Here is a 26,928-nt window from a genome sequence, read left to right as displayed (position 1 = left end):
CTCTCCTTTGTCATAAGCATTTCCCAAGCATGCTATTCTTATAGAATTAGGTTGGTGCTTTTCTCCTTTTTTTTTTTTTTTCCTATTATAGTGTTGCTTAGAGCATCTTAATTTTCAGATGCTTCTCGAAGTGGAAGAAGAGTAAATAAAGAGTATTATCTTATAACTTTTGACACATACTGCCAAATTCCAACCCCAGAGGATGGTACGTATAACTTCACCAGCAATTTAAGGGAGAAAAGATTGCTTTACTTAAGTTATTACATTTAATTTTCAGAGTAATGCTAGGTATTAGTATTCTGTTTTTGCCACAAATGAATATTTTGAAGCTCAGAGTATAATTTGTCCAAAATCATGTAGCTAGTACGCGGAAGAGCTAGGATTTGAATCCAGGTTTGCCTACTTCCAAAGTTGATGTAAATTTATTCCCCTCTCCCTTTAAGGAAAATGGCTAGGAGCAATGGCAATATAACTTCTAAGCCTTAGGAAAAATATCTGGGAGAAGGAATCACAATCTAAATGAGGATTCTACGCACTATATGTTTTCTTAAAAATTTTCAGTCAATAAGTGTGAGTTATTGTTAGTTTTACTTCTGTCACACTGTAACTAAGTTTTACTTATGTAACCCATTGCTTATGTGACAGTTACTACTAGGTTCTGTTCTAAGCGGTTTATATATATTAACTCATTTAATTCTCAGAACAAGGAGGTATTGGGATCATTCTCCCCAATTTGCAGATGAGAAAGCTTAGGTACAGACATTTAAGTAGGTTCACCAAGATCACATAGCTGGTAAGAAGCACAGTTAGAATTTGAACCTAGACAATCTGGGTCCATTGTCTATGTTCTGAATGAATGCACACTACTGCTTCTCAGACTTAAGGAAGTTTATTTCCATTTCTCCTGACCACTGAGATAGTCGCAGTCTAGTGACGAATATAATAGCTCAGCTTAGCAGTGGAGCTGGTTTCCCAGGGCTTGGAAACTGCATTCCTGTTGCTTTTCCTTCCTTGCCTTGCAGCTGCTGCAGGTGCTTACTCCTGTGTTCTGCCACGTTCTTTTCAATCCCCGAGTCTCCCTCTGTGTTCTAAGTCGGAACCAAGATCCAGTTTTGCTTTCAGTAGGGATATTTTATGTCCTAATTAGGATCTTTTTGTCATAGCTAACACACTATAGTTATTTGCATTTTCTTCTTTTTCCCTTTTCTTCCCTTAGTAGTCAAGTTATTATCTTCCTTCTTCCATTCTCAAGTTGTCTCAGTGTCAGTTGTTTTAATGAAGATGGAGCCTACCTAAATCAAACTATGTTAAAAATGCATTTCTATGGAATTTAGTAAGTACAACCTGATAAAAAATATCTTGTTGGGGTGCCTGGGCAGCTCAGTCGGTTAAATGTCAGACTCTTGATTTTGGCTCAGGTCATGGTCTCAGGGTTGTAAGATCAAGCCCATGTCGGGATTTGTGCTGGACGTGGAACCTGTTTAAGATTCTCTCTGCCGGGGCACCTGGGTGGCTCAGTCGTTAAGCGTCTGCCTTTGGCTCAGATCATGATCCCGGCCCGGGGTCCTGGGATCGAGCCCTGTATCGGGCTCCCTGCTTCTCAGGAAGCCTGCTTCTCCCTCTCCCACTCCCCCTGCTTGTGTTCCCTCTCTCGCTGTGTCTCTCTCTGTCAAATAAGTAAATAAAATCTAAAAAAAAAAAAATTTCTCTCTGCCCCCCCCCTCGCTCTCTTGCTCTCCCTCTCCTTAAAAAAAAAAAAAAAAGGGTTCCTGGGTGGCTCGGTTAAGTGTCTGCCTTTAGCTCAGGTCATGATCCCAGGGTCCTTGCTTGGTTGGGTGCCTGCTTCTCCTTCTGCCTACCACTCCCCCTGCTTGTGTGTGCTCTCTCTCTCTCTGACAAATAAATAAAATCTTAAGAAAAAAAAAAAGAATATCTTGTAAATAATTTACTCCAGCATTTCTGCAGTGTGCCTTTTGGAACTCTGGTAAACTTGAGTTGTTTTTTTTTTTTTAATTAAAAAATTGCTTTAAATTTATTTTTAAGTCGAATATTATAGTGTTCTTATTTTTTTAAATTTATTTTTTTTAGTAATCTCTGTATCTGATGTGGGGCTTAAAGTCACAACGCTGAGATCAAGAGTTGCATACTCTTCTGACTGAGCCAGCCAGGCACCCCTTATTTAGTTTATTTTTACTAGCTTTATTGAGATATAATTGACAAAAACTTTATATATTTATGTTGTATGTGGTGTTTTGTTACATGTACATGTTGTGAAATGATTAGTGAAATTAAGTGAATTAACCTATCCATCATCTCACTTAGTTATCTTTGTGTGTATATGTTTGTGTGGTGAAAACATTTAAGATCTACTCTTAACAAATTACAGGTATACAATACAATGTTATCACCTGTAGTCATTGTTCCGTACATTGCTTAAGATTTAACCCTCATTTAAATTATGATTATAAATGAGAATTATAATTTAACCTTCATTTAAATCATTATTCTCTTTCCCAGATATTTTTCTTAAGATTTTTTAAGTTCTAGTGCCATTGTTCTCAGACATTTCCCAGTGTTATGTCATCTTAGTCCCTTGAATGTAACATAGAGTCTCAAAAAGCACAGAACTCTTTCTGAAGGTGTTCTGAGGCTGAGTGTGGTCCTAATGTTGTCAGCCATACTGTTTCTTAAAGACTGAGGAGGCCAGTGAGCACTTCTGAGACCTTAGTGGCCTGCAACAAAAAGATTTAACTTTATTAACTCTTTGATTCTAAGACTTACTGGGGATGGTTTTCATTGTATAAAATTTGGGAACTGTAAGGAAGAAACATAAAATTCCAGTCACCGTACTGCCCAGACTTCATCCCTGTTTACATATTGGTGTTGTATAAATTTTTTCACCTGTATGTATATGTGTAAACATTTTTAAAAGCAAAATTGGACCTGTATACAGTTTCATATTCTGCTTTCTTCATTTAATCTTTTTAAATGAATTTGCCTCATGTCGTTAATAATGTTCAAAGCTAACTTCTAACATTGTTTTGTTTTGTTTTATTACAAAACTGAAACATGCTTGCTGCCAAAAAATTAAAAAATTATATAAATCATAATGTAGAAAGGAAGAGTCCCATATAATTACTTCCCCACTTAAATAACCATCACTATAGTTTAGTGCTCAATCTTTTAGACTTTTTCCATGTAAGCGCTTCCCTGTGCATTCTTTTCTCTCTCACACATGTATACGTGTGTGTGTGTGTGTGTGTGGTTTTACACAGACATGGCATTCAAATACACATTTTGTGGGCTTCCCCAAAATTATCTTAGCTACGGAATCATGACTTTGAAAGATTATAGCATGTTATAGTAAAATGTTTTTCCTCCAGCATTTTCCCATTTAAACAGTGTTGTGGTGAGCGTCTTTATAGTTAACTTATTGATCGTATCTTTGAGTTCATCCTGAAGAAATGATCACAGGGGCACCTGGGTGGCTCAGTCAGTTGAGGGTCCAACTCTTGAATTTAGCTCAGGCCATGATCTCAGGGTCCTAGGATCGAGCCCCCACATCAGCCTCCTTGCTCAGTGGGGAGTCTGCTTGAGATTCCTTCCCTCACCCTCTCCCTCCACCTGTGTACTCTCTCTAAAATAAATAAATAAATCTTTAAAAAAAAAAAAGATCACAAATATGGAATTACAGGATTAAGAGAAAGGAACATTTTAAAGCTCTTGATCTGTATTGCTGATCCTTCCAGAAAGGGTGTATCACTTAACACTTTTTGGGAGCATATCTTTCTCACCAAACTTGTAACAGTGGAATGAGATAAGTTAAAATAATGTTTGCCACTTGAGAGATGAAAAAATGGCATTTATTGTTGCCTGAATCTGCATATCTTTGAATTTCTGGGAAAGTGAACTTTTTTCTCTTTCATTTTTACTGGGCATTTTAATATATCTTTTGAACATATTTGACTGTTTATGTACTTTGCCCATTTTTTTTTCCTACTGGAATATTAGTATTAAATTAAGTTGATTTATAAAAGCCTTTAAGGGTATAATTATTTGTCTTGGTGTATGTTACAAATATTTTAACCACTTGTCAGTTGCTTTTTAATTTTATTCATGAAGTTTTTTTCGTGGAAAGTTTTTCATTCATAAATAAGTCATTAAAGTAAGGGGATTTAGCTAATAAGTTTTATTAGGCCAAATTTATTCTTTATCAGGTCCTAGGCCTCTGAGATCTATTGAATATTCGTCTAACATTTTTTGTATCTTTTTACCTAATTATGAAGATACTATATACTGCTGGTACAAATTTGAACAGCCCAGGAGAGGAAAAAGTGAAATGTGAAATTCTCTCTCAATGCCAGCAAAGGTATGGAGTATATTCTTGTAGATTGTTTTTCCCTATGAATTATGTGTGTGTGTATTTAATATGAGTAAGATAAGCATATGGTAAAAAAAAATTAAGGATATAATATGAATTCTCCTTACTAGGAGTAACCATTTTTAAGTTCCTTTTTCTTTGCTGCTTCTATTATAGCTACTATTATAGCTTTAAATGACATATTTATGCCTCTACTGATTTGTCAACTACTGGTTCTGTTTATAGATTTCCCATAATGAAAGATGAGGGATTTCCATTCCAACATCTCCTTCATCTTTTAGTTTTCTTTTGGTTACTCCTTGAAGTAGTTAACCTTTATGATTTTAAATAATGGAGGAAACCCCTTTTTGTGATTTATCAATTTTTGGTACGATCAGTAGATGATGAGAAACTAGACCAAGAGCATGTGTACCTCTTCTCTCCTCTAATTCCTGGTTTGTGTTCTGGATATGCTGTGTGTGTTTACAGTCTGTTCTGTAATGATAACGAAGCCTTCCATGCATTGTCAGTAAGTTGATTTTTATGTAGAAAATCAAAACCAGTAGCCCTATTTATGTTATTATGATGGTATATTTGTGGTAGAACCAAGATGTGTGATTGGATTCAGAAGGAAAGAGAGCCCAGGTCAGAAAACCTGTGCTGTTTCAAGGAGTCTCTTAATTCCTTCTGGTGGTTCTTCACTACTTTAAGTTCAACTCAACTACTGCTGTTTCTTGATTCTTGTATCATTTTCTTCTTGGCTTCCTCTTTGTTTTTTTCCCTGATGCTGAGGACACTCTCCTGGAGTTAACTTTCATATAGAGGACACAGGTAGTGAACTTTCTGGATACATGCTTAGCCATTCTTGTACGTGGTGAAAGTAGCTGGCGTGGGTTTCCTCTTTATTTGTGGTAGGTCTTTGTCCCCATGAGGCCCATACCGTAAATGTCAGGGCTGACTGTAGGCTCTGTTCAAGCATGTGAGGCATGTGGACCAGCTGGTTTCCATACAGGGCGCAGAGGTGGGAAGCAGGCACTGGGCCAAGGGATGGTGAGAAGCCGGTGCGGTCTGCAGAATTAGGTGGGCTTGGGACTTTCTGTGAACTTTACTCCTTAATAACCCTCTTGCCACCCGCTGTCCCCATTGCCTGTCACCCACGTTGCCATCTGCTTTGGGAGTTTGACGTTGCCCCAAGCTCTTCTCTACTTTTTCTCAGACCTCCGACCCTCTCGGGGTCCTCCTGAAGTGGTTCGCTCCCTTTCTTTGGAGAGCGTTTCTTAGATTTCGTTTTGGGAGTAAAGCCTCTTTTTCAGCTGGGGCGGTGGAATGAATGGCCGTGCGTGGGAAGAAATGTGAGAGCGTGTGTCTGGGGCGGGGTTTGGTGGAAGGGGCTGCTGGCCCAGCGGTCACTGTGCACATGTGGTGTTGACGCTACTGGAGATGGTTTAAACAGGATGTGGGTCCAGCATTAGGTGTCACTGAAAGAAAGGTAAGGTAATGAATGGCTCCCTTTCGTCTTGATTGTATCAAAGAGTAAGTCTCCGGCACTAGTCTGAAATACCTGACAGCACTAGTTTCCTGTCGTAGCAGAGAGCAGGAGGTAGGCCCAGGCTTTCCTATCAGCAATAAAATCAGTGAGAATTTAGTAAGGTGTGTTTAGTTTTGTAGTTACCACCTATTGATGACGAAGTGACACTCATTTTCCATTTACTGTGGTAATACTGAGTTTCAATTAAAATACGTTTACTTAACTAAATCATAGTAAGGTGATTTAAAGAAAATATTAAATAATAAGATAGGTGATACTGGGATATAGCAAAAATTGTGGGGCTACAATGGGAATGACTGAAGTTTGAGAAATACTCTATCCTAAGAATAGAATAGAACAGAACAGAATAATTTTTATTATTCTGATAAGTAATTCATGTTGCTCATGCTTCTCCCCAGGTCTTGGTATTTATTGATTAGTTCCCTGGACTCGTTTGGAAGGAGACATTTTTCTGGTGTTTTGAGGGTTGTTTTATTTCAGTATAACTTTAGAAGGGAGGAAAAGTGGACAGGTGTACGAGTGTGTCATCTTGAACTGAAATTTTATCTAGCTGTCTTTGTGGTTTCATTGCTTTTATTTGATTCTTTAGTCCCTTTAGAACCAGTTTTAAAACGTGCTTAGAGTTTAAGTGAGGCTTTTTGTCCCCATCAGCTAGCCAGTCTCTGTACAGGGAGTTACAGATGTCAGTTGCATGCCCCCTCACACACAGATCCGGTGCCCAAAGGCCACATTCAAGTCCAAACAAATGGATTTTAAATTTGGTTCTCATAGGCTTTTCCGCCAGACACGAGTGGAAGAGGTTCATTGGATCCTCAGAGATTCAGAGTCAGACTTGGGTTTCTCCACCTTATGGATGTGTGTTCTGTTTGCATCTTTTTCCAAAATAGACCCATTTAGCCTGTGTTAAACATCTGCTGAGTAGACTACTCCCTTCCCCATTTGTCTTCTCAGATGTTCTAGTGTTTATCTTTGTAGCTGTGGTATCCTTCCTTGTCACCCTACTTTGGTTCATTCAGAGATTCATTGGGTCTTTGAACATGTAGAACCATCTGTGGCTTGTCATGAAGCTGTTACTGGCCACGCTTTCCTCGTACTTGGCCTTTCCGCGCAGCCCTCTCTTAAACTAGCATTTCTCAGACAGACGTCCGCCTCTCTGGTGATTCTCTAGGCCAGGCTTGAAAGCTGGCAGGCCACACAGGTGTGTTTGTTTGATTCGTGTGTTGGTGGTGAGGGTACAGGGGTGGGAGGGGAGTTACTTTCCCAACATTTTAAAGTTGGAAATCCAGATTTTGCTTGGATCTGGCAACATTGGGACTGAATTGTTACGTGACAGAAATCTGCTGATCATGTATTTTATGCCACCTACTTCCCCGTTTCACTGATCCCTGCCTGGCCTCTTTAGGCACTTGAACAGATTTCCTTGCCAATAACCACACATTTTCCCCTTTTTAAAATTACTTTTTTTTCTCTTATGGTTTATCACAGGATTCAGAACTATCCACAGATTCACTTTTTCAGAGTCGTTCCTACTGTTGAATAATTATCCCCTGTGCATAACATTCATCGTTTTCTTCTTTTGGCTTTTAAAATTATTATTTCATTATAATTGTATTCCCTGTCTAATTAGCACTTTTAACAATTACTGCATTTTATGCCTAATGAAAGACTTAATGTTGTTTTTGTTTTGTTTTGTTTTTTTGTTCTTTTTTTTTTGGAAAGGCTTAATGTTTATATAAACTCTTATTAAGAAGGATAAACCTGAGTAGTGTCCCGCATAGTGGCTGGACCAAAATAAAAGCATAGGTGACTAATGCCATTGTTGATGACCTGCAGGTTTGGCACGCTTTTCTCTGGCATGGAAGCCTTTGTGTTAGAACCTCTTTTTAAATCTGATTGCTCTTTTTTGTCCCCCTAACTCAGGCTAAGTGTTTTAGGATACATTTTTGTATCTAGAGGGTAAGTTCTCCTCCTTGCCTTTTTGTTGTTGTTTTCTGGAAACTCTTCGTCTTTTCTCCTCTTCATTTCCCTGATGAATTTTATAAGCATTGGTCCAGTAACCAGTGTTTATTGGCTGCCCTCATGAGCCAGGCAGTCTGCCCGGTTGTTTGATAACCTCTGTGAGGAATGGTCAGTGTGGCCGTTGCCCAGTGTCCTTGAATTCTCCTCTGTACATGAGGATGAATGTGGATGGCTTACAGCATTTTACTTTTGAACATTATAAGAAAATGAATGTGACAAAAATAAAGTTGGGATCTTTTGATTCCCAGGCAATTTTATGGAAATCTTTGTTGAGATGTCACCAGAAGGCACTCGTTCCTCCCTAATTTGGACACTGAGGATAAGTTTCATTGAGCTTTCCTCTAGGAAGCTCATAGCTCCAAAGAATAAACCATGATGGTAACAGAAGGGGGCCCTTGCAGCGCACAGGTTATTGTACTTTTTTTGGACTTCCATGCTTATTTTTGCTCTAGCCCCTTTCGGATGAAAAACTTGAAGTTACTTCATGAGACACCATTCTTGTGGAACCCTGAAAAGTTTACCAAATAGTCAAGTGGTCAGAAATAGAGAAACCAATATGATAGGATATGGTGGCCTCTCCTCCCTGGGGTGTGAACCACACTGGGGTTTTTGACTTGTGTATTTTTACATGGCTGACTTGTGGGGACAGGCACAGTTGCCGGGTTTCTCCCCCCCAGTCCCACCCCTGCTCTCTTTAGCTGTGATGCTTCTGTAACAGCCCACATGGCTAAGCTTTGCAAGACCTGTGGTTAGTGTCTTCAGGGCAGAAAAGATGCATATTTTTATTCAGGTAAAAATCACATGGCACAAAATTCACCATTTTATAGTGTTCAGTTATGGACTTCCAGTACATTCACATTGTTGTGCAGTCATTACCACTCACTGTCTAATAACAGAACATTTTTATCTCCCCAAAAAGAAGCCCAGTACCCATGTTAAGCATTCATTCTCCATTCCCCTCTCCCTTCCTCTGACAACCGCTACTCTGCTTTCAGTCTGTATGGGTGTTTAAATTCTGAGCTTCACTTGTAAATGGAATCATGCAACATGTTGCTTTCATGGCTGCCTTCTTTCACTTAACGTGATGTTTTCAAGGTCCATCCATCCTGTAGCATGTATCAATACTTCATTCCTTTGCTGACTGAGTAATATTCTGTTGTAAGGATAGACCAACATTTTGTTTATCCATTCATGTGTTGATGAACATTTGGGGGTTGTTTCCACTTTTTGGCTATTATGATAATGCTGCTATCCATATTTAGATTTTTATTTGAACATCTGCTTTCAGTTCTCTTGGGTATATAACAAGGAGTAGATTTGCTGGGTTATATGGTAATTCTGTGTTTAACTTTTTGAGGAACCAAAAAGATAACATGTAAAGTACTAAAAATAGTAATAACGAAAATCTCTTTGGACAATGAACCATGATGTCAAGATACCATATTTCCTTATTCTATATTAGAAAACCATTTTTTTTCCTTTAGAGTCACGTAGAACTAGGTTTAAATCTCAGCCCCTCAAATAACTAGCTGTAACCTTGGGCAAGTTATTTAACCTTTCTTAGCCTATCTTTCACCTAGAGTAAGAAGGTAAACTAATTGCTGCCTCATGGTTATAGTAAGCATTCACTGAGATGGTGCTTTTTAAAACACAGCACCTGGCCTAAAGTAATCCACATATACTGTAATAATTATTTTAGGATAATACGTAGTCACCAAAGCCTGATGGCTATTCATTGCCACAAAGAGATGGCTGTGTACTTCGGTCATACCAAAGAGGTGAATGACCCAAAAAGAAATATCTTAAACTTTGTTGTTTTATATTGGCCATAGATGTTTTGCATCTTTACTTTGAGATTAATATATTGTCTGTTATTCTCAAAAATTTGTAGCATCTCTGTTTTCAGAGGTGGTAGGACCTGTTGAGGAGAAGTGACTTTTTTTTTTTTTAACTTTCATTTGATCATTGTTTGGGGGCTTCATATATGAACCACTTCCTGGCTCTACTCACAGAAAGGCCAGAAGATTGCTAGTGACCTGCCTTATTTCATTAGGTAGGGATTTAATGAAACTTTTTACTGAATTAGTAGCTAGTTAAACATTATTTTTTCTAATTCTTAAAATAGATTTTTATTAAAAAAATTTGAATTTCCTGTGAACAGATCATTCAGAGATTACCACTGGTAATATTTTGATAGATGCTTTTAAAAACCCATGTGCTATTTATTTACTATTTTTAAAAGTATTATATAATAATACTGCTAGAAATATTTCACACTTACTATTTAGGATCAGTTTTCCAAAGCATGAACTAGTTTTCTGCTACTTAAAATTGAATATTATTCCATTTTGTGGATAGAGCATAATTTACCCATTTTCCTACTGGACATTCATGTTGTTTCTAGTCTTTTTACTATTATAAACAGGTTGTGATGAGCATCTTTGTAGCAAAATCTTTGTGCATATCCATGACAATTAGTTTGGGCCAAATTCCTAGGTAAATGTAGAATTTTTTGGATCAGAGGGTTTATATATATTTTAAAACTTTTGATCAGTTCAGCATTTGATAAGTACCCACTGCTCTGTGTTGCACCCTCCCCCAACTGCAGCCTTTATATCTCCATTCACAATTGCATTTACTTTAGTACACAAGGCACCACTTTAATTTCTATGACTGATGTTTGTGACTGTATATGTCTTTCCCGTAAAACCTACCATCCAGGTGAAAATCCCTTTTAGCCCTGGAGTTCTGTGGCAGTGCAGCATGGGCTTCAGTTTTATTTTCGGCCGGATTGTCAGGGTTTGGACCTGGGTCTGCCTCTCCCGAGCCGGTACAGCAGACATCTTACCTTGCACAGCATTTCAGTGCACTCAGCCTCACCTCTGATTCCATATGTTTCTACAGTCTTGTTTGGATTAGCCGGACTGGTTTGGTAAAGCTTCTTTGTTTGGTCCTCCTGTGGGGCTTCTTTCTATGGCCACTCTAGACTACTGAGGGATGGTGGATAAAAATGCTTTTCTGTTTCTTCGCTGGGTAATAGTTCTGAGATACATTCACAAGGCTTCCTGGAAAATCCCTTGGGATCAAGACCTTGTCAGGAACATCTGTCACTCGGAGTGGTGGCCAACTCGATGATGAATCCTTGTATTGACTCTCCCTCCCTGTTTGATTCCCCATGTCCTTCATTTCTGCTCCCTGGGATCACATTCCAAAATAAACTACTTGCCTATAAACCTTTGTCTCTCCCTTTACTTTCACTGGAACCCAGGCTAAGACATTTTGTGAATATGGACAGGTAGCTTCTCTTTGAATCACAGTTTTCTCGTGTGTAAGTTTGGAGAGGGTAGTTTCTACCTCACATCGTTCATTCACCAAATACACTGAAACACTGCTCTGTGCCAGGTGCTATTCTGGGTACGGGAATATAGTAGAGCAAGACAAACAAGAACCCTACCTTCATAGAGTCCACATTCTGGTAAAGGAGACAGACAAAGAAGTAAGCAAACAAGAATTTCAAATAGTGAAAAAGTGCTATGAAGTAAATAAAATAGCGTGATGTGCTCCGGAGCAATAAAGTCATGAGAGAAAGCCAGTCTGAGGAGATGCTGTTTGAAATGGGGACTGAGTGATGAGGATCAGCTGGACGTGGGAAGAACATTTTGGGTAGAGGGAATAGCAAGTGTTAAGGTCCTGAGGTGTGAGTGTCAGGAGCAAGGTAATATGCATAAAGTGCTGTGTATAGTACTTTGCATTTGGTAAGTGCTCAGTACATGTTGGATAGGATTAGTAGTAAGATTTGATCAATGGTCATTTGGCTCGTGAGTTGACAAAAATTGACTCTGTAGAATAAGCAGATAATTGTAGAGGGTGTGAGTAGAGTTATGTGGTATATTTTTCTTTATTGATATAACGAAGTACATTGATTTACAATGCATTCCTGGTATAAACTTAACTTGGTTGTGATGTTTTATCCTTTTTCTGTGTAGCTGGATTCAGTTTGCTAACATCTTGTTAAGAATTTTGCATCTCTGTTCCTAAGAAATATTGGTCTGTTGTTTTAATGCCTTTGTCTAGTTGTGGTATCAGTGTAATGTTGGCTTCATAAAATGAATTAGGAAGTGTTCTCTTTGTGGTGAAGAGTTTGTGTAGAATTGGTACTCTTTTCCCCTTAAATACTTGGTAGAATTCTTCAGTGAAGCCATAAGGCCTAGAGTTCTCTTTGTTGGAAGACTTTTAACTTAGAAATTCAATTTCTTCATTTCTATAGGACTATGCAAGTTATCCATTTCTTTTTGAGTGAGTTTTGGTAGATTGTATCTTTCAAGGAATTTGTCTGTTTTGTCTAAGTTGTCACATTAAGGGATAAAATGTTATTTTTAATATTCCGTTATCCTTTTAAAAATTATTTGTGATAAAAAGTGCATACATAAAATTTACCATTCTAATCATTTTTAAGCGTACAGTCCATTGACATTAAGTACATTTTACAATGTTGTGCAACCCCTTACTATCCTATGATGTCTGTGGGATCTGTAGTGACACCCCCTCCTTCATTCCTGATACTGGTACTTGTGTCTTCTTTTTTTTCTGATCAGTCCTCCTAGAGGTGTATCAATTTCATCAATCTTCTCAAAGAATCAGCTTTTAGTTTTATTGATTTTTCTCTATTGTATTTTGGTTTTCTATTTCATTGCATTCTGCCCATGTGTTATTTCTTTTGATCTGCTTGCTTACGGTTTAATTTGCTCTCCCTTTTCTGTTTTCTTTTTTTTTTTTTAAGCTTATGGCCTACATCATCATTTGAGACCTTTCTCTTCCTATATAAGCATTTAATGCTATAAATTTTCCTCTAAGCACTGCTTTTAGGCCACAAATTTTACTTGGCTGTACTTTAGCTTTTCATTGTCTTTAACACATATTCTAATTTCCCTTGTCACTCCCAACATGTTTGACCTAGATATTATTTAGAAGTATGTGGTTTAGGGGCGCCTTGGTGGCTCAGTTGGTTAAGCGTCTGACTTCGGCTCTGGTCTCATGATCTCCACGTCCTGGGATCTAACCCTGTGTCGGGCTCTGTGCTCAGCAAGGAGTCTGCTTCTCCCTCTACCCCTCCCCCTGCTCATTTTCTCTCTCTCTCTCTCAAATAAATAAAATCTTAAAAAAAAAAAGAAGTATGTTTAATTTTCAAATTTTGGGGGGATTTTCCATCCATCTTTCTGTTTTCTAGTTTAATTCTCTCTCTTTTTTTTTAAAGATTTTATTTTATTTTATTTTGACAGAGAGAGACCCAGCGAGAGAGGGAACACAAGCAGGGGGAGTGGGAGAGGGAGAAGCAGGCTTCCTGCGGAGCAGGGAGCCCGATGTGGGGCTCGATGCGGGGCTCGATCCCAGGACCCTGGGATCATGACCCGAGCCAAAGGCAGACGCCTAACGACTGAGCCACCCAGGCGCCCCTAGTTTAATTCTCTTATAGTCTGGGAACATACTTTGTATGATTTTAATTTCTTTATGTTTATTGAGGTGTGTTTTATGGCCCAGAATATGATCTTTCTTGGGGAATGTTCTATATACACTTGAAAAAAAAATGTAATTTGCTGTTGTTGGGTGGAGTGTTCTATAAAAGTCAATCAGGTCAAAGTGATGGATGTTGTTTTTCAAGTCTTATATATTTTCACTGATTGCCATAACAGCGTATCACAGACTGCCTGGCTTAAACAACAGATATTTATATTCTCACAGGTCAGGAGGCTGGAAGTCCAAAATCAAGGTGTTGGCAAGTTTTTCCTGAAGCCTCCTTCCTTGGCTTGTAGGTGGCTGTCTCCCTGTGTATTCATAGGGTCTTTTCTCTATATGTGTGCATCACTGGTGTCTCTTCTTGTATGGACAGATTGGGTTAGGTCCCTACCTTTATGACTTCACTTAACTTTACCTGTTTAAAGCCTCCATTTCCACATATAGTCACATTGAGGGTTGGGGCACATGAATTTTGGGGGGACACACTTAAGTCCATAACACTGATTTTCTGTCTACTTATATTATTGATTACTGATAGGAGTGCTGAAGTATTCAGCTGTATTTATGGATTTATTTGTTTCTCTTTTTAGTTCTGTCAATTTTTGCTTCGTGTATTTTGAAGTTTTTTCTCAGCTTTCAAATTCTGTGATTTGCTGTGTGCCCCCCCCATGTTTTATTGTGAACATTTTCAAACATGCTTAAAGTTGAAAGATTGGTACAGTGAACATCATATACGTACCATCTAGATTCTACAATTAACCTTTTCTTATATCTGCTGTATCACATACCCATCCCTCTATTTATTTCATCAGTCCTTTTTTTTTTCTTTTTTTAAGTAGACTGTGGAGCCCAACACAGGGCCTTAAGTCATGACCCTGAGATTAAGACCTGAGCTGAGATCAAGAGTTGTATGCTCAACTGACTGGGCCACCCAGGTGCCCCAATACATCTTATTTTTTGATGCATTTCAAAAACTTTGTAGCCACTTTATCTCTAAACACTTAAGTATGCATGTTATTAATGAGAATTTAATAATTGTAATTGTTTAAAGTTCCTTTTTTTTTTGAGGTGAAATTTTCAAATAGCGACGTGTACAGATCATGAATTGATCAGTAAATCTTGCTGTCCATAGTAATACTGTATACTTATCCTGTGGTTTGGGACTTCTTGGACATTTGTATGTTGTTGCTTTCTGCATAGACTTTGGAGATCTGATTTTTGCTCATCTTACGAGGAGGACTTAAAAAAAAAAAGAGGAGGACTTAATGGTAGAGTTGTCTGATTTAAGTTATCAGATCTGTGGTAGGGGTTTGTTTAGGCCTGGACAGAATTAAAATGATTGTATAAATTAGGATCAGTTATTCATTCCGTAATTATTTTATTTCTTTTTAGTCTTGAATTTTAATTGTGGTGAAATATACATAACCTAAAATCGACATCTCAACCATTTTTAAGTGTACAGGTCTGTGGCATTAAGTACATTCACACTGTTGTGCATCTATCTCTAGAACTCTTTTCATCTTGCAAAACAGAAACTCTGTACCCATTGAACAACTCCCTGTTCCTCCCTCCCCCATCCCCTGGCAACCACTGTTCTACTTCCTGTCTCGATGAGTGTGACTACTTAGGTACTTGATATAAGTGGAGTCATATGGTGTTTATCTTTTTGTATCTGGCTTATTTCATTCAGCATAATGTCTGAAAGATGTGTCCATAGTGTAGCAGGTGCCAGAATTTCCTTCCGTTTTAAGACAGAGTACTATTCCATTATATGTGTATACCATATTTTGTTTATCCACCTGTCCACGGATGGGCACTGGGGTGGCTTTCACCAGTATTTATTGAGCATCCGTCATACATCAGTCACCTTTCATTAAATACTTATTGAGTGCCCTAATGGGCCAGATTCTGTTCTCAACATGCGAGATTCTGCAGCAGTGAATATCCCAGACGGAGTTGCTGCCTTGAAGAAGCAATACACAAAGAAACATATTTCTTGATTCTAAATTGCATTTTTCATGTTTTAGTGTTTGTAAAATTGGGTGTCCTTTATAATTGATAACATCTTAGAATTTTATAAGGCATTGTTTCTTTTTTAGTGACACCTGAAATAATGGTGTATCTTATAGTCATTTTGAATCACAGATTTGATGAGTCACTATTTAATAAGTCAGTTGTTGATAAGTGCTATGAAAAAAATAATCCAGAACAAAGGGGATAGAAAGGTAGTTACATGGGGTCGTCACAAATAAGGTGACATTTGAGCAAAGCACATGTTCAGTTCGGTTGATTTTTTTCAAAGCAGGACTTCCTCCCTGAAGGATGCAGTGTGCTGGTTCACGTTCTGGTGCAAACTCTGTACGTCACTGTGGACTGCTAGCAGTTTGTGGACGGGTTACTTTGAGTAGCAGGCTACAGGGTAGAGCCCTGACAAGTGGGGATAGGGATGGGGGTTGGGAGTATTTTGCAAGATGGGCCCGGTTCTTGTATGTATGGGAAGGGCAAGGGTGATGGATTTTCTATTTAGTAACTGGCAGCAGTGTTTCCAGTTGCTCGGAACAAAAACCTTGGAGTCATCTTTGACTTTTCCATTTGCACATACTTTACACCCAGTCAGCCAGCAAATCCTGCCTGCTGTGCCTTCAGGGCGCATCCCCATTCTGACCACTCTGACCACCCCCACCTAAACCACCGTGGGCCAGGCCGTCTTCATCTCTTGCCTGGATTATCATGATGGCCTCCTAACTGGTCTCCTTTCTTCTGTACGTGCCTTCCTGTAATCTCTTCTCAATATAGCAAGCGAAGTGATCCTTTGAAAACATGTCTGATCATGTTATTCCTCTCCTTAGATCCTCCCAAAGCATCCCGTCACTTTTATAGGAAAGATTAAAGTCCTTATGCTTGCCTACAGGGCACTGCTCCATCTGCTACCCCACTTCTTTGACCTTCTGTCCTACCTGTCTGCAGCAGGTGCAGTGTATCTTTTGCTTGTGTATCTTTTGCTCTTACCTGCCTCTGGTGGCCTGGCTGCTTCCTAATCATATTGAGCATGTTCCTGCCTCAAAGCATTTGTATTTGCTGTTTGCTTGGCCAGAAGTACAGTTCCCCAGATATCTGCAGGGCCCATTTTCTCAGGTCCCTTCTCAAATCTTACTGTATCAGAGGGGCCTTCTAATCACCCTGTGTAAAATAGTACCCCTCTTTCCCACCAGCACTGTGCTTTCCCCTAAATCAGGATAGGTTGCGTTATGCTACAGTAGCAAACAACTGCAAAATATTGGGGGCCTAAAACAAGATTTGTTTCTCATGGAAGGTACCTCTCTGTTGCCAGTCACCTGCGAGGTCTACTCCATATTGTCTTCACCTCTGGGATATGATAGCCTAGCTACCACCTTGAGCACTGGTGGAGGGAAACACCATTCACTGTTCTTCAGGTATCTCCACGAAAGTGACATCTGTCACACTGACTTGGCCAAAGCAAGTCATATTGTCATCCCTAACTTCAGCTAGGGGCAGGTGTCTGGAAGGAGACCAGGCAATCCATGGTGGATAGCACAACCACACTTTTTATCCTGCTTAATTTTTCTATAGCATTTATTTCCCTCTGACACAATACGTATTTACCTAGTTTTGTGTATTTTCTTTTCTCTCCTGTCTAAACCACAAAGGAGTGGGGCTTTGTACATCATTAATTGCTGTACCCCGGGCGCATAGGATAATGTGTGACCTATCGGAAGTGCTTATTAATTTTAGGGGATGATGGAGAATAACCCAAGCAAAGCATTCATTTCTTCACTTGGCGACATGTAAGCCAAGCTGGGAGTGTGGAGCAGGGAGGTTGGAGGAGAGAGGAGAGAGGAGGAGATAGGATGAAATGAGAAGTTGGAGAAAAGCAGTAGAATTGCTGGTCGGTGGAGAGTGTCCATTGAGACTGGAGACCATGAAGCTGCAGGGAGATCTTGCAGCTCAGCTCTGTGATTTCTTCCAGTAACGTCGGGTTGCTCCAGAGCTGGCAAGGCAGAGGCAGGAATGAACGTTGGGGCCCATTTCACAAGGATAGGTGGAAGCCCAAGTCGAAGAAGGAGACGGGATCCTCGCTGCCCCTTCAGGGTGCAGCTGCAGCACCCCTGCTCCATCTTCCGTCCTGTCAGAAAGATGCAGGAGCTCGCCTGTCCCGAAGGAAGCCCTTCCTCCTGGGTGGTGTGCGTGTGCTGGCAGGAGCCGTCTCCCCTCTAGGCATTCTTTCTTTCATTTGCTTCTCGGACGCTTTTGAGGTAGCTTCTCTTCCCTTCGTTTTACAGGTGAGCAGAACAAATGCTTCAAGATAGAATTTAGGTTGGTCAAGCTCACAGCCACAGTGCTCTCCTATACTTTTGAGGTGCTAGGCCATGAGGAGCTCTCTTAGTTTTTAGATTCCCTGGAGCCTTGGTTGCATCTGGGTCATGAAGACAGTATGCAACTACCTTACTAATGGTTCCAATTTAGATGTTTGCAAGACCTTACCAGAAAGGAAACAGTTGGTCTATTTTTATATACTTAAAACGGGTGCAATAACCACATTACCAACTGTAACTAGTAAATTCACTCCCAGGGAATTTCTTAAGGGGATACAGTTAAAGTGTACTTCACACGATCTGAGAATGTTGCCATTGGTGATACTTTCCTGTGGTCTTACCTGTTGATGATCTGAACATTTCATACGTGCAAGGAACTACGCTAGGCTCTGTGGCCACTGTAGAGAAGAGAAGGCAGGTGGCCTCCCCTCAGGTATGTTCAATGTGGTCAGGAAGGCAAAAGAAGCATGAAACCCTGACTTTTCAAATAGTACCTGGAAACAGAGGTGCAGAGTGGGGGCAAAGCCCCTGAGGCTAAAATGCTTCACTGAGACTGATGGAGGGAAGTGGAAATTGAGCTGTAACCTGAAGGCTGCCTGAGACGTAGACCAGGTTCTCCAGTGGAAGACTGACTTGGGCCCCAGCGGTAGCCCTGGCAGAAAGTCTCAGCTTGCCCCCGCAGGCAGCCGAGGTAGCACTTTTAACTGCTTTTTAATTTTTTTGAAAAAATGTTTATGTGTGTGAATCTCATACATGCTCAGGAGCTAACTGGTCAGTTTGGTAGAAAACATACTCCTCTGTCTATTTTGTCACCCTTTGGTGACCATTTCTGAAAAGTATTCTGTGGAAGTTACTGGCTGTAAACTTGGTTTGGTCTCATGTGAGAGTCAAATGACAGTGAACCCCTGCCAGCAAATTCCACTTGTTTTCCAGTGCCCTTTGATCACTTACCTCTGCAGATAGAGGTTTTGAAGATATATGTTAATACGAATTAAATTCCAGAGTTTGTGAACGATGTCTTCATTTTAATACAAAGGAAGTGAATTCTCTTGCTTTTTACCCAAGCGGTTTTTTAAGTCTTAGAATCAGTCATTCTGAAAGACGTTTTCTTTTTCTCTCTAGATAAGGCACCTCTGTCCAAGGGTCTTCTGCTGGTCCCCAGTGCCCTGTCCCTTTTGCTAGCCCTCCTCCTGCCACACTGTCAGAGGTTCTTCGTGTATGACCTCCAAGCAGTCAAGGACGACTTCCAGGTGAGCTCTGCTTCATGGGCCTTTGCGGGGAGAGAAGGCAGAATCTTTGCTTGATGGGCTATTTCTTTTCTGCTATTCTTTCTGCTTTCTTTTCTGCTATTTTTTCTTTTCTGTTCTTCTTCGTCCCTCAAAGCCTCTAAATTTTTTTTTTTTAATTTTATTTATTCATTTGAGACACAGAGATACAGAGAGAGAGAGCATGAGCAGGGAGACAAGCAGAGGGAGAGGGAGAAACAGGCTCCCTGTTGAGCCAGGAGTCCAATGTGGGCCTCGATCCCAGGACCCTGGGATCATGACCTGAGCTGAAGGCAGACGCTCAATCATCTGAGCCACCCAGGCGCCCAAAGCCTCTAAATTTTTAAGAAATATCATTTATTTTTAATACTCCAGCAAGTCAATTTTCTAGTTGCATTTACTAATATTTGCAGGAAAGCTGGTTATAATGAAGCAGTTGCAGTATTTCCTTTTACTAGTAGGCACATCTCACATTCACTTCTTACTCATGGAAATGCAGTTTGCAACTTCAAAAGAAAAGCAGTGTTAAATCTGTTTTAATTATGATTAGTATGCATTCTTAACGTTTTTAAAAGCATTTTTGTACTTAACATTTCAAAACTTTATATTCCAAGTCTGAGTATTGATTAGATGATCTAAGCTCTTCCAGCTCTAACAGATTGTGAATCTATGAATTACTTTTATAGTGGTGGTTATATCCCTTGGGTTTTTATTTCTAGGAAGAGCAGAACTCTATGGCTTTTGAGATTTATGGGCTGACCTCTTTGAAGATGCTGGTGTTGGGTCTTGTCTGTGAGTTGGAGCGTAAAAGGGATGTTCGGGCACCAATCCCAGAGTGGCAGCTTTCCCCACACCACCGGGCAATTCTTGGCTACCCTCTGGGTGTCCTATGATTCAACTAAATCCTGACACCGTGGGACGCCCGGGTGGCTCAGTTGGTTAAGCAACTGCCTTCGGCTCAGGTCATGATCCTGGAGTCCCGGGATCGAGTCCCACATCGGGCTCCCTGCTCGGCAGGGAGTCTGCTTCTCCCTCTGACCCTCCCCCCTCTCATGCTCTCTCTCTCTCATTCTCTCTCTCAAATAAGTAAATAAAAATATTAAAAAAAAAAAAGTCCTGACACCGTCTACCTGGAGATAGCATCAGATCTCATGGGTGAAGGCTTCAGTCCCACAAGGCTGCCCGCCCCGCCCCCACGCTAGTTGCAAAGCACAGGTTATTACCTGTGCTTCTGACCAGTTGGCAACCAGTTAGAGATTACCACGATCTCCCCCTTGGACATGAGATGCCATTGCAAGTCCAACTTGTTACTAGTACTTATGACTGACTGGCTTTAAATCAGAGGTTCCCTTGACCCCCTCCTTAGGTTTGATTAGTTTGCTAGAGTGGCTTTCAGAACTCTGAGAAACATTTTACCTGCTGGATTACCTGTTTATCATAAAAGGATAGGATAAAGGACACAGATGAACATCCAGATGGAAGAGATGCATTGGGCAAGGAATGGGGGGAGGACACAGAGCTTCCATGGTCACTCTGAGGTGCCATGTTATCACCAACGTGGAAGCTCTCTGAACCCTGTCCTTTCAGGTGTTAATGCAGCCTTCATTAAATCACTGACCATTGGCAGTTGATCCAGCCTCCAGCCCCTCTCTGTTCCCTCATAGGTAGGTCAGAGGGTGGGACTGAAAGTTCCAACCCTCTAATCCCAAGGTTGGTTCCCCTGGCAACCAGCCCCCATTCTTAGGTGCATCTAAAAGTCACACACTGACATAAAAAAAGACACCTTTCTGGCTTTCATCAGTTAGGAAATTCAAAGGATTTTAAGAGCTCTGTAGCAGAAGTGAGAGTGAAGACCGAATCTATATTTCTTATTATAAGTCGCAGTATCACAGAGTGTTAGTGCAAATTATGGTATTTAACCTACTACCTTTTCTTTGCTAAATACTCAGTTAGCCGTTTTAAGCATAATACTCTACTTCTGGAACACTGACATCTTTTCTTCATGGTGATGTAATTGATACCATTGCTCATGTTGGCTTTATCAAGTTTCTCTGAAAGTCTTTCAGTTACTTATCCAAATTACTGCTTTCCGTCAGAATATAATATTCTGTATTATTTCAGTTGCTATAATGCACTTCTTCTGGACCCTGGCTGCATATTAGAATCACCTGAATAAACTACACACACACACACACACACACGCACACGCACACACATACATGTTGATGCCAAGACCTCACCGTAGACCAGCTGAGTTGAAAAATCTAGTGGTAGGCCTAAACATTGGTGTACTTTTTTAAAAAAAATCCCCAGGGGATTCCAGTATGTGGCCAGCCCTGAGAACCACTGCTGTAAGGGAACATAAGGGCCCTTTGGCCCCAAGTTGGTACCTTTCTGATTTGGGGGATTAATTTGGTTTATCTGGCCAAATACGCAAGAGTCCCCTTCTAATGCCCTGCTTTATGGGCACCTGTGCTGTAAAGGTGGGGACCTGCCTACATGGAGGAGTTTTCCTTTTGTGTGTATATCATTATTTTTATTAGAGTATTAAAAATAAGCAGTATAAAGTAAATGTAATAAATTCATAAGGCAGAAATCTGAACAAATCTTACTCATTATTCTTTTTTAAATCCCCATTTAGATTTGGAGGTTGATATGTGGAAGAATAATTTGTCTTGATTTGAAAGATACTTTCTGCAGTAGTCTGCTTATTTATAATTTTAGGATATTTGAAAGAAGATATGGAAGCAGAAAATTTGCAGTAAGTTTTTATGTATTTTCCCTTTGCTACTTACATTATGGAAAAAAAGTATTTTTGTTTTCTTATTTTTAAATAGTTTTGTTAAGCTTGGTGTTATTACTAACAATTATGTCTTAATTACATGATCCTCTGTCTGATTTGGAACATGGATATTAGCCAAAGAAAAATTTTAAATTTAAGCCACTTGCATAATAAAATAATAATGGTAATGATAATAGATAATATCAGGTGTGAGTGGCTACTAAAAATTTTTATTAGGATTTTACTTCAGTAAAATTTTAATCACTTATTTTGCTTAATGGTTTGTGTGTTACTTGTTAAAAATAAATCAAACTATAAATATCTTCTTTTTTTTTTTTACCATACTTAGAAATTATGAAAGTGTTAATGCATTGCACCAATATGGCTTTACTCCCCCATTTTGAAAACTCTATGCTAATAAAAACAAATTAAAAGAAATAATGTACCTGAGCTCGTTCTAATTAAATAAATGTTAGTTTATTTTTTGAAGACTCCTTTCAATAACCTTCTTCCTGTTTTATTTTTAGTCCTTTTTGCTGGGTTCCTGGGTTTTGTCGGCCTTGGTTGACTTCGTCCTCGTTGAGGCCGTGTGGTATTTCTTTGGTATCGCTGCAGCTGGGAATTTGCCTTCTGGATTGTAAGTAGCTCTCAAAGATTAGCTTAATAATTACTTAAATCTGATTTAAGTTATTGTACATGGAAGTCAGTAAAAGAATATATTAAACTCATAGATGTTGTAAAATTGATTTTAAGGGTAAAAGAATCCAGTGTATACTTAGTCACATTTTCATTATGTTCTTGAAACAGAATCTGTATTACACTCACTCTTCTTTCCAGCTTTGAGATCTCATATTTTAGAGAATTTTTAATGAATGTCCTGTTCTGGTCCAGAAGATAGAATTAATTTTGTATTTTTATAGTGAAATTTTGTCTGTAGTTTTATGAACTAATTAAAATTTAGTTAGATTAGATTTGGAAACAGTTTGAAGTTAAGCTTCTGAAAAATGATGTTTTTAAAATTGATATTGTTTAGATACTTCTGCCAAAGATAAAACAAAGTTTATAACTTCATAGCCAGCCTGCAGTGGCCAACCTAATTCAGTGTGTGTGTGTGTGTGTGTGTGTGTGTGTGTGTGTGTGTGCTTTCATATTGTGTTGATCTTCTTTAAAAATAAAACAAAACATGTATTAGTTTATGAAATAACTAGTATCTAAAAGTAGAGTAGCACATATAAATGACCTTAAAGCATCTTGGAATTAAGTATCTGAGAGATGAAATACTGTGAAATAAAGATACATCAGATATTTAAAATTCTGTGTGTACTAACTTCTGCCTTATTTTAATTTAGGTATGTGTTTTTAGAGAACTGTTTGGGTACTGAATGTATCTTAATTCAGATTCACTTTGGATCTCTACCTTAAAAATATAGTTAGTTAGTGATCTAATAGCCTTCACACTTATGTTGTTAATATTTACAGTGTAGCCTTTATGGGATTTACTTAATTATTATTGCACTCATTAAATAACTGTTGACCATTAGCTGTTTTAATAATGTGTGATTCCGAATGATATCTGAATGGAGAGACACAGTGAGAGAGGGAACACAAGCAGGGGGACTGGGAGAGGAAAAAGTAGGCTTCCCGCCAATCAGGGAACCTGATGCGGGGCTTGATCCCAGGACCCCTGGGATCATGACCTGAGCCGAAGGCAGACGCTTAACTGACTGAGCCACCCAGGCGCCCCTTGTTTTGTTTTTTTAAGATTTTATTTCTTTATTTGACAGAGAGAGAGAGAGAGAGAGAGAGCAGAGTGGCAGGCAGAGGGCGAGGGAGAAGCAGGCTCTCTGTTGAGGAGGGAGCCCGATGCGGGGCTCGATCTCAGAACCGTGGGATCATGACCTGAGCCAAAGGCAGACGCTTAACTGACTGAGCCACCCAGGTGCCCCTAGATGGAGAAGTTTAAGTTGACTCTTTTGCTGTTGTGGAAAATAGTGTAGTCATCAGGAATGATTCATGTTGATTCAGAAGAGAAGCAGTGTTACTAAGTCATTAGTTTTCCCCAAACATTTCTCATCTAGGCTAATTCTTTTTGGTTCTTTCTACAGCCTCCTGAGATATGGAAGTATATTGAAAGACAATATGAATGTTAATTCAGCCATCACCTGAATGAGAACATATTTCTCTTTCCTTTTCAAATCATGAAACATTACATATGGCTTTTTAGAGTCCTGAAGCTTTCTCAAACATAGACTTCTTGGAACATAAATCTTTGTTTCAGTAAACTCTGCATTTTGTGAATACATCTTTCATTAGATGTTAGCAAAGCTTCAGAAACTCAGCAGAGGAAACTACTCTTTCTTTAGTCAGCGTGCTTTATAATTTGCAGTATTCTTCACATAACCTCTTGTTACCCTTTTTCTTTTGCCACCAATGCCAAATTTATTTGCACTCTCTACAGTTCTTCATTTCTATTTAATTCTCTCTCTTTTTTTTTTTACCTTTCTGTAGTTAAAACTTGTCTTAGAAATGTCACTAGCGGGGCGCCTGGGTGGCTCAGTCATTAAGCGTCTGCCTTCGGCTCAGGTCATGATCCCAGTGTCCTGGGATCGAGCCCCGCATCGGGCTCCCTGCTCTGCGGGAAGCCTGCTTCTCCCTCTCCCACTCCCCCTGCTTGTGTTCCCTCTCTCACTCTGTCTCTCTCTGTCAAATAAATAAATAAAATCTTAAAAAAAAAAAAAGAAAAAAGAAATGTCACTAGCAACCAACTAATTTTTAAAGCCAGTGTCTTATTTTCATTTGTTTTATTTGCCCTTTCAGTAGCTCATAAATACTTTTGAGCTCCCATTATTTCATGAACTAACCTGCTGCCTTGAGCCCCAGCCTACTGCTCTCTCCTGGTGCTTTTTGATCTTATTTATTGTGTGCAGCTCCTTTCTCAAGCTTACTCTGGGCTTCCTTGTCCACTCCCATGACGTCAGCTACAGTTAACATCTGTTGTTTGTTTCCCAGCTCTCTATCTCCAGCCCATATACTCTCCTGATCTTGCTAGAGTCATATTTCTAGTGACTTCTAAGACTCAGAGAAAATTTGTCATGTTCTGAGCTCTCATCTCTTCTGGTCTCCTCTTTTGCTGGGCTCGCATCTCCATTAATGGCATTTCCATCTACCTGGTCATCCAGTCTTTCTCTTTTCTCATCCTTGGACTAGGGCACCAGGTCCTGTTAATTTGAAGTCCTGTGTAAATCATTCATTCACCACATCTTCTCTACTCCTGCTGTCAGGTCAGTCTAAACTCTAAGATGTTATTTATTTATTTGAGAGAGAGAGTGAGAGTGAGAGCGAGCTCACAAACAAGGGGAGAGGCAGAGAGAGAGGGAGAAGCAGACTCCCCACTGAGCAGGGAGCCTGACACCAGACTCATTCCCAGGACCCCGAGATCATGACCTGAGCTGAAGGCAGACACTTACCTGACTGAGCCACCCAGGCGCCCCTAAACTCTGATCTTTTCCTGCCTAGATTGTTCCATAATTCTCTAACTAGTCTTCCTATCCACTTCAAAGCATCCCAGATAATGTGGTTAGAAATTATTCTTCCAAAATGCAAGTTCAGCCATGCCAGTCTTCCTTTTAAAATCTTTTAAATCCTCATTTCCTTCAAAGTAAAAATCAGACTCCTCCAGGATGGCAGCGAAGCAATCTGAGCAGTGGGAGTGCAGAGGCTTTGCCGTCAGATATACCAGATTTGAGATTCCAGCTCTCCCACGGTACTACTTGTGTATAATCTTGAGCAAGTTACTTCTCTCAAGTTCCCTTCCTGAGCTCAGTTTATAGTGGATCCTCATATGTAAATTGAGGGTCAGAACTCTATACTTCCCAGGCAGTGGGAAGAATTAAGAGAGCTCTTTCATGCAAACATCCTAGCAGTGACAACCCCCGACCCCTCATACTGATTTTCTTCTTTCCCTTTAGAGTCCTCATCATCTGGCCCCACTCCATTGGTCATTCAGCTTTCTTAACATACTATGTATTTGTATTCTCATGCCTGCTTGGTTTTCTTTTTGCACCTGTCGCCCTTTGGCAGGAGTAATTGCCCTTTTATGTGTATTCCAGCAAATTTATTAAGATCCCTAGCGTTTATTACATTGTCATTGTCATTATGACCTGGGCCTTCCATGCCATCCTTCTGGCTGTTTGAGGGAGAACTAGTTTTACTTTATGTACTCAATTGCCTTACCTTCTGTAATGTTGAAGGGGTAGCCTTGATTGCAGTGTAGCCCGTAAGACTATAAGGTAAGGTCTTTGAACCGTAGACCTGTTCATTTCTTTTCTAGTGTCCTGCATAGAAATTATACGTAGCATCTGATAGAGTCTCAAGACTGTTATTTGAAATTCAGAAAATGTAACCATTATGTTTTGAAAGTAAAGATAACTCCATTAAAAGCTATGTATATTAGGTGCTTTTAGAAACCCATGCCTCTCACACAACTGTCCTTAAATACCTATTATTTTTTAGTTATTAGTATTTACATATGGATGTTATATTGTTTCTCAGAATTGAAACTCTCCAGAATAAGTGGAATTTTGAGTTTTCATACATCATGTTAAAATGTATCTGATTACAGCCTAATAAAATTATTGTTTAATTGTGCTTTAGATTATCTATAGTTTTACTGTGAGAACCATAACATGTGTTTTCACTTTGTGTCAATAAAGTTTTTTGTTGTATTTTGTGCTCCCAAGTTAAGTTCTTCTCATCAAGAAAAGCCATTGCAGAGAACTTGCCATTTAATAAGTTAGCAAGGGGCGCCTGGCTGGCTCAGTTGGTGGAGCATGCAACTCTTGATCTCAGGGTTGTGAGTTCGAGCCCCATGCTGGGTGTATTTAAAAATAAAATCTTTAAAAAAATACAAAAAAAAAATTAAATAAGTCACGTAAGAGTAGATTAGACTGTATAGTAGAGAGTAGGCTGTGACTGTATGTGACTGTATATGACTGTATATGACTGTATATGACTGTGTATGACTGTATGTGACTGTGTGTGACTGTGTGTGACTGTATGTGACTGTGTGTGACTGTGTGTGACTGTGTGTGACTGTGTGTGACTGT

General features: G+C 39.5%; 1 protein-coding gene across 1 annotated transcript in view; it reads left to right on the top strand.

The window, feature by feature from the left end:
• The window catches only part of UBAC2 (UBA domain containing 2), a 177,079-nt gene that overhangs the window by 8,796 nt on the left and 141,355 nt on the right, over positions 1–26,928 (top strand). The window contains exons 2-4 of the mRNA XM_032402695.1: positions 18,899–19,026; positions 21,683–21,802; positions 22,351–22,460. Coding sequence (XP_032258586.1) covers positions 18,899–19,026; positions 21,683–21,802; positions 22,351–22,460 — 358 coding nt within the window. The remainder of the gene's footprint in view (positions 1–18,898; positions 19,027–21,682; positions 21,803–22,350; positions 22,461–26,928) is intronic.

The sequence above is a fragment of the Phoca vitulina genome, unplaced genomic scaffold (assembly GCF_004348235.1).
Source record: "Phoca vitulina isolate PV1807 unplaced genomic scaffold, GSC_HSeal_1.0 scaffold5, whole genome shotgun sequence".
In the NCBI taxonomy this organism is placed as follows: domain Eukaryota; kingdom Metazoa; phylum Chordata; class Mammalia; order Carnivora; family Phocidae; genus Phoca; species Phoca vitulina.
This window is presented reverse-complemented; position numbering and strand designations above follow the sequence as displayed.